This window comes from Gymnoscopelus braueri (genome assembly GCF_963280865.1).
Source record: "Gymnoscopelus braueri genome assembly, chromosome: 24".
NCBI lineage: Eukaryota > Metazoa > Chordata > Actinopteri > Myctophiformes > Myctophidae > Gymnoscopelus > Gymnoscopelus braueri.
The window spans coordinates 4,450,119-4,458,082 of NC_137626.1; the positions used below are offsets into that span (position 1 = coordinate 4,450,119).

At 42.0% G+C, this 7,964-nt stretch overlaps 1 protein-coding gene across 2 annotated transcripts in view; it reads right to left on the reverse strand.

Moving 5' to 3' along the window:
* Positions 1-7,964, reverse strand: part of LOC308080854 (protein NLRC3-like) — a 166,866-nt gene that overhangs the window by 126,200 nt on the left and 32,702 nt on the right. The window contains exons 9-10 of one of the 2 annotated variants that reach the window (XM_080422893.1): positions 6,695-6,741; positions 1,314-1,892 (exon numbers count right to left, since the gene is read on the reverse strand). The exons of the other annotated variant lie outside the window; for it this stretch is intronic. Coding sequence (XP_080279019.1) covers positions 1,363-1,892; positions 6,695-6,741 — 577 coding nt within the window. The 3' untranslated portion in view covers positions 1,314-1,362. Of the gene's footprint in view, positions 1-1,313; positions 1,893-6,694; positions 6,742-7,964 lie in introns of those variants that run through there. 2 annotated transcript variants of the gene reach the window in all.

A 7,964-nucleotide genomic window follows, 5' to 3' on the forward strand; every position in this document is an offset into this window, starting at 1 on the left:
TGCTATTTTCAAATAGTCAAAGTTTAAATAGCTGAAGTGGTTAATGTATGTTTTGTAATAATAATCAAAATCTACAAAGTAACTAATAACTCAAGTTTTCAAATAATTGTAGTGGAGTAAAAAATACAATATTTGGATCCGCGATGTAGTGGAGTAGAAGTAAAAGTATTGAAAATCGGAAATACTCAAGTAAAGTACAAATACCTCAAAATTGTACTTAAGTACTTAAGTAAATATACTTATTTACTTTACACCACTGGACCTGAGAATTTTGATCATTGGTTGTGATTTGTGTGTCTAGAGTTTAGAAACATGACCTCAAGGTGTGTGTGTGTGTGTGTGTGTGTGTGTGTGTGTGTGTGTGTGTGTGTGTGTGTGTGTGTGTGTGTGTGTGTGTGTGCGTGTGCGTGTGCGTATGTAAAAACAGATAAAAACAACACACACTCAGCGTAGTTCCATGTAAATGATTTTAATGATCAACGTTTGGACAAGTTGTCTTCATCAGGATGTGTTGCAGTACAAGCATTTACACTGATTTCAACCAAAACAAGTCAAAAATAGCAGATCTCCAAGCTCATAGCCCATAGAGCAGTGGTTCTCAATCTTTGTCATTTCAAGGAGTTCAGAGTCACAGATCTGTAAGGGTCCATTTGGAACCCTGAGGGTCCCTGGACCGCACTTTGAGAACCACTGGCGTAGAACACAGAAATACATTCTGCATAACGAGTACTTTTACTTTTGCTACTTAAGTATATTTTGACATTAATACTTTTGACTTAAGTAAGATTTGTAAAGCAGGACTTTTTACTGCTAAGAGTTATTTCTACATTGTGGTATTTCTACTTTTACTCAAGTCCAAAATATACAGTATGAGTACTTCTTCCACCACTGCAGCACCTCACACACACTTTACTGTGTTTAGCTGCTCTCTTCCCCCTCTCTCTCTCTCTCCCTCTCCCTCTCTCTCACATCTTATACCCCCCCCTCTCTCTCTCTCACACATTACACGCCCACGCCCTCTCTCTCTCTCCCTCTCCCTCTCTCTCTCACACATTACACGCCCACGCCCTCTCTCTCTCTCCCTCTCTCTCTCACACATTACACGCCCACCAGTGTTAATTTTGACAGCAAATTTTGATTTAGTCTTTAGAATAACAAAACCATTTAGTTTTAGTCCTATTTCAGTCTTCTGAAATGGTTTAGTCTTAGTCTAGTCTAGTCGACTAAATATCAAAACCTTAGTCTTTTAGTCTTTTAGTCTTAGTCGACAAAATTAACACTGACGCCCCCCCCTCTCTCTCTCTCTCTCTCTCTCTCTCTCTCTCTCTCTCTCTCTCTCTCTCTCTCTCTCTCTCTCTCTCTCTACCAGATCTTACAGACCTCTGCTGTACCTTCATAACTAACCCATAAACCTGCATATAGAGGTTGTGTGAAGGTGGTGTGAGCTGTATAGAGGAGGGTCCTTGTGTCAGTAACACAGTAGAATGACAGAGTACCTGCACTGTGATCCAGGTAAACCCCCACTCTGCCTCTGGAGGAGGAACACTCTGACACTTTAGTCTTAACGTTGTTGTGTATGAACCTGTAGCCTCCATCATAGCATTCTAAACACCAGGACTTGTTATTGTTTCCAAAGAATGACTCAGCACCCTGTCTGTTGATGTCTTTATAACAGACTGCTATACGAACCACTACACTCCATTCTACTTCCCAGTAGGACCTCCCACCTTCACACAGACTCTCTCTACACAACACCTGACTGTAAGAGGTGAATCTCTCTGGATGATCAGGGTAACCTTGGTGTTGTAGTGTTCCAGTCACCTTCATGTTCTCCTCTGACAGGGAGAGGCTGTGGTGCATGGTGTTCAGATCCAGTGAGAGTGAACAGGAATCTGTGAGAAGAACACATGACAAAACATCACAACACATTAAAACCTCATGAATATTAATGTGTTTATAGAGTTTAGAGCTTTATTGTGATGGTTGTATGGGGGCGGGGACGACGCCGCCGCCGATGGGGGAGGGGCGGGGGTGAGGGGGGGGGGGGTTAAACACTGTGTGTGCAACTAACATAAAACAACCTAAAAACAACTCACAACACACACACACACACACACACACACACACACACACACACACACACACACACACACACACACACACACACACACACACACACACACACATAAAAAATCTACTTGAGTAAAAGTACAAAAGTATTGGTATCAAAATGTACTTAAAGTACCAAAAGTAAAAGTACTAAAATATTTGAAAATAGCCGATCTACAAGCTCACAACGCGTCGCGATGCGACGCGTTGTGAGCTTGTAGATCGGCTATTTTCAAATAGCCTGTGTATAATATAGGGCTAAAGTGGTTAATGTATATTTCATAATGTAATGTAATAATTTATATCTGTAAAGTAACTAGTAACTAAAGTTTTCAAATAATTGTAGTGGAGTAAAAAGTACAAATTTGCCTCTGAGATGTAGTGGAGAACATTTAAAATACTCCAGTAAAAAATACCTCAGAATTGTACTTAAGTACAATTCTTGAGTAAATGTACTTAGTTACTTTACACCACTGTATACTTGTGAGGACATCAACATTTAAGGTTGGTTACATGTTTACCATTCTTTTTAACCACAACCCTAAAGCTGAAAATAGCTGATCTACAAGCTCAGTGACCGCAACGCATAGCGCTATAACTCCAAACCTAACCCCTTAACCTATAACCTCTAAATCAGTGGTTTTTCAACTTTTTCATGTCAAGGACCCCCAAATTGAAACTTATTAGCCCGCGGACCCCCATTTCAAAAGATATGCCAGGGACCCCCATAAGAGAAGATTTTTTACGGCTCTAGCAGTGATTCTCAACCATTTTAATTTCAAGGACCCCCAGTTTGACATGCATTAGGGCTACAGACCCCCATTTAATGGCATTTCTATCACTTGGACCGCAATTTATATTGTAAAATCTATGTCAATTTAACTCTGAGAGCGTACAAATGGAACCAAATGGACCCGTTGGGTCCATTTGGTTCCATTTGTACACTCTCAGAGTTACAGACCCATAAGGGTCCATTTGGTTCCATTTGTACACTCTCAGAGTTGTACACACAACTCACTCTCAGACCCCTCTAGTGCATCTGTAGACCACTGTAGTGCATCTGTAGACCACTCTAGTGCATCTGTAGACCACTGTAGTGCATCTGTAGCCCACTGTAGTGCATCTGTAGACCACTGTAGTGCATCTGTAGACCACTGTAGTGCATCTGTAGACCCCTCTAGTGCATCTGTAGACCCCTCTAGTGCATCTGTAGACCACTGTAGTGCATCTGTAGACCACTGTAATGCATCTGTAGACCCCTCTAGTGAATCTGTAGACCACTGTAGTGCATCTGTAGACCACTCTAGTGTATCTGTAGACCCCTCTAGTGCATCTGTAGACCACTGTAGTGCATCTGTAGACCACTGTAGTGCATCTGTAGACCACTGTAGTGCATCTGTAGCCCACTGTAGTGCATCTGTAGACCCCTCTAGTGCATCTGTAGACCACTGTAGTGCATCTGTAGACCACTGTAGTGCATCTGTAGACCACTGTAGTGCATCTGTAGACCACTGTAGTGCATCTGTAGACCACTCTAGTGCATCTGTAGACCCCTCTAGTGCATCTGTAGACCACTGTAGTGCATCTGTAGACCACTGTAGTGCATCTGTAGACCACTGTAGTGCATCTGTAGACCACTGTAGTGCATCTGTAGACCACTGTAGTGCATCTGTAGACCACTGTAGTGCATATGTAGACCACTGTAGTGCATCTGTAGGCCACTGTAGTGCATCTGTAGACCCCTCTAGTGCATCTGTAGACCACTGTAGTGCATCTGTAGACCACTGTAGTGCATCTGTAGACCCCTCTAGTGAATCTGTAGACCACTGTAGTGCATCTGTAGACCCCTCTAGTGAATCTGTAGACCACTGTAGTGCATCTGTAGACCACTGTAGTGCTTCTGTAGACCCCTCTAGTGCATCTGTAGACCACTGTAGTGCATCTGTAGACCACTGTAGTGCATCTGTAGACCACTCTAGTGTATCTGTAGACCCCTCTAGTGCATCTGTAGACCACTGTAGTGCATCTCTAGACCACTGCAGTGCATCTGTAGACCACTCTAGTGCGTCTGTAGACCACTGTAGTGCATCTGTAGACCACTATAGTGCATCTGTAGACCACTGTAGTGCATCTGTAGACCCCTATAGTGCATCTGTAGACCCCTCTAGTGCATCTGTAGACCCCGGTAGTGCATCTTTAGACCACTGTAGTGCATCTGTAGACCACTCTAGTGCATCTGTAGACCACTTTAGTGCATCTGTAGACCACTGTAGTGCTTCTGTAGACCCCTCTAGTGCATCTGTAGACCACTGTAGTGCATCTGTAGACCCCTTTAGTGAATCTGTAGACCACTGTAGTGCATCTGTAGACCACTATAGTGCATCTGTAGACCACTGTAGTGCATCTGTAGACCCCTATAGTGCATCTGTAGACCCCTCTAGTGCATCTGTAGACCCCTCTAGTGCATCTGTAGACCCCGGTAGTGCATCTGTAGACCACTGTAGTGCATCTGTAGACCACTCTAGTGCATCTGTAGACCACTTTAGTGCATCTGTAGACCACTGTAGTGCTTCTGTAGACCCCTCTAGTGCATCTGTAGACCACTGTAGTGCATCTGTAGACCCCTCTAGTGCATCTGTAGACCACTGTAGTGCATCTGTAGACCCCTATAGTGCATCTGTAGACCCCTCTAGTGCATCTGTAGACCCCGGTAGTGCATCTGTAGACCACTGTAGTGCATCTGTAGACCACTGTAGTGCATCTGTAGACCACTTTAGTGCATCTGTAGACCACTGTAGTGCTTCTGTAGACCCCTCTAGTGCATCTGTAGACCACTGTAGTGCATCTGTAGACCCCTCTAGTGAATCTGTAGACCACTGTAGTGCATCTGTAGACCCCTCTAGTGAATCTGTAGACCACTGTAGTGCATCTGTAGACCACTGTAGTGCTTCTGTAGACCCCTCTAGTGCATCTGTAGACCACTGTAGTGCATCTGTAGACCACTCTAGTGCATCTGTAGACCACTCTAGTGTATCTGTAGACCCCTCTAGTGCATCTGTAGACTACTGTAGTGCATCTCTAGACCACTGCAGTGCATCTGTAGACCACTCTAGTGCGTCTGTAGACCACTGTAGTGCATCTGTAGACCACTATAGTGCATCTGTAGACCACTGTAGTGCATCTGTAGACCCCTATAGTGCATCTGTAGACCCCCCTAGTGCATCTGTAGACCCCGGTAGTGCATCTGTAGACCACTGTAGTGCATCTGTAGACCACTCTAGTGCATCTGTAGACCACTTTAGTGCATCTGTAGACCCCTCTAGTGCATCTGTACACCCCTCTAGTGCATCTGTAGACCCCTCTAGTGCATCTGTAGACCACTCTAGTGCATCTGTAGACCACTCTAGTGCATCTGTAGACCCCGGTAGTGCATCTGTAGACCACTGTAGTGCATCTGTAGACCACTCTAGTGCATCTGTAGACCACTGTAGGGCATCTGTAGACCCCTGTAGTGCATCTGTAGACCACTCTAGTGCATCTGTAGACCATGTAGTGCATCTGTAGACCATGTAGTGCATCTGTAGACCATGTAGTGCATCTGTAGACCACTGTAATGCATCTGTAGTGCACTGTAGTGCAAAATAACTTGCTACTCATGCATTATTTTCATATTTACACAGTGGTGGAAAGTAACTAAGTACATTTACTCAAGTACTGTACTTAAGTACAATTTTGAGGTATTTGTCTTTTACTTTACTGGAGTATTTCCAATTTTCAATAACTTTACTTCTACTCCACTATATCTTAGAGGAACATTTGTACTTTTACTCCACTACAATTAAATGAAAACTCATGCACTCAGATTTTGATTATTATTACAAAACATACACTAACCACTTCAGCCCTAAATATAATTCGGCCATTTGAAAACAGCAGATCTACAAGCTCACAATGTGTCGCATCGCACATTGTGAGCTTATAGATCGGCTAATTTCAATAGATTTTTTATACATTTTGAACTTGTGAAATAGGACATTCTGCACAATGAGTACTTTTACTTTTGGTACTTTAAGATTTTGATGCCGATACTTTTGTACTTTTACTCAAGTACATTTTGAATACGGAACTTCTACTTACAATATATCTACATTACAGTTTTGATACTTTTGCTTTGGTAGTACTTCTTCCACCACTATATTTACACATTACATTTTTTTTTTACATCTTAGTTTTTATGTTTTTGATGAATGATATACATGACTATCTTGTCTCGATGTATTTTGCTGTTCCTGTAAAACACATAATTGCAAAAGAATAGTGTATAGGCAATATGGTCACATAATAAGAGCTCTAAAGGCTACAGCTGTGTCAGTGGTAGTGGGTTGGGGGGGGGGGGGGTATGGGCCATTTACAGGGGATTCTTGTGAATGAAAACGTATTACACTTATAGTCATTATCATCTTCATTAACAGTAGGAAGAGAATGAGTGAATGTCACATGTTGCTGTTTATATGAGCTGTTCATCTACATAGCTGGATGTGTGATACTTGACATTTTTAATGAATTAAACATAATTCACACTTACACTTCCTCACACCTGGTTGCAGCCTGCACTCGCCACCATGTTTGACACTGGGGGTAGAGGAGATACAAAGTAAATGTTTGCATATTCCATTCAATATTAGAAACAATAATTTATCAACAATCACAAAGCTTGAGAATAGATGTGTCAAAATACCATCGCAGACTCAAATTAGCTACACATTTTGGAGTTGGAAACAACACGGAAATTCCGCGCTTCCACCTTCCATCATACTGGGAACCAGAGGAGGACAAAATACCGGACAACCTAAAACAATTGATCCAGATGGACAGAGCCACAGTACAAAATGTACCAGGACACCTGAGAGAAAAAAATAACATCACAACAGAACAGGTGAGAGCTCTAAGATCATTAGCTAACAACCAGGACATTGTGATTAAGCCTGCAGACAAAGGGAGCCGTATAGTCATTTTGGACAGACAACAATATGTTTTTGAGGGTTTAAGACAGTTGAATAACTCAAATCACTATGTGGAGTTGGAGGCACCCATTTTTAAACAAACAGCAATAGAAGTTGGGGGTGTCATCACCGAATTAAGAAAGAAAAAATTTATAGATCAGAAACAAGAGAAGTACCTTCGGGGCGAAAATTCCCCAAGAGCTAGAATTCTCTACCTTTTACCCAAAATCCACAAGGATCCTAGTACATGGACTATTCCTTATGAAATTCCACCTGGTCGCCCAATTGTTTCGGATTGTAACTCAGAAACATATGCCACAGCAGAATTTATTGAATTCTACTTAAACCCACTATCTGTAAAACATCCAAGCTACATTAAGGATACATATGACTTTATTGATAAAATAAAAAACATCACAGTGCCTCAGGGGGCCATTTTGTTTTCAATAGATGTTGACAGTTTGTACACCAATATAAACACAGTGGCGGGGCTGAAGGCAATCAGAGATATCTTTATAAAGTACCCTGACAGACAAAGACCAGACGCAGAACTATTGAAACTGCTAGAATTAAATTTGACCAAAAACGATTTCACATTTGATGGGAAAACCTTCCTTCAGATCAGTGGAACAGCCATGGGAAAGAAATTTGCACCATCTTATGCCAACATTTATTTGGCTTTGTGGGAAGAAACCGCACTCAAAAAGTGCAGATTCAAACCCACACATTATTTCAGGTTTCTAGATGATATTTTTGGAGTTTTTGAGCACTCCACAGAGGAATTTGAGCAGTTCATCCAAATCCTAAACACACATCATGCCTCAATAACAGTGAAATATGTCACGAACAAAG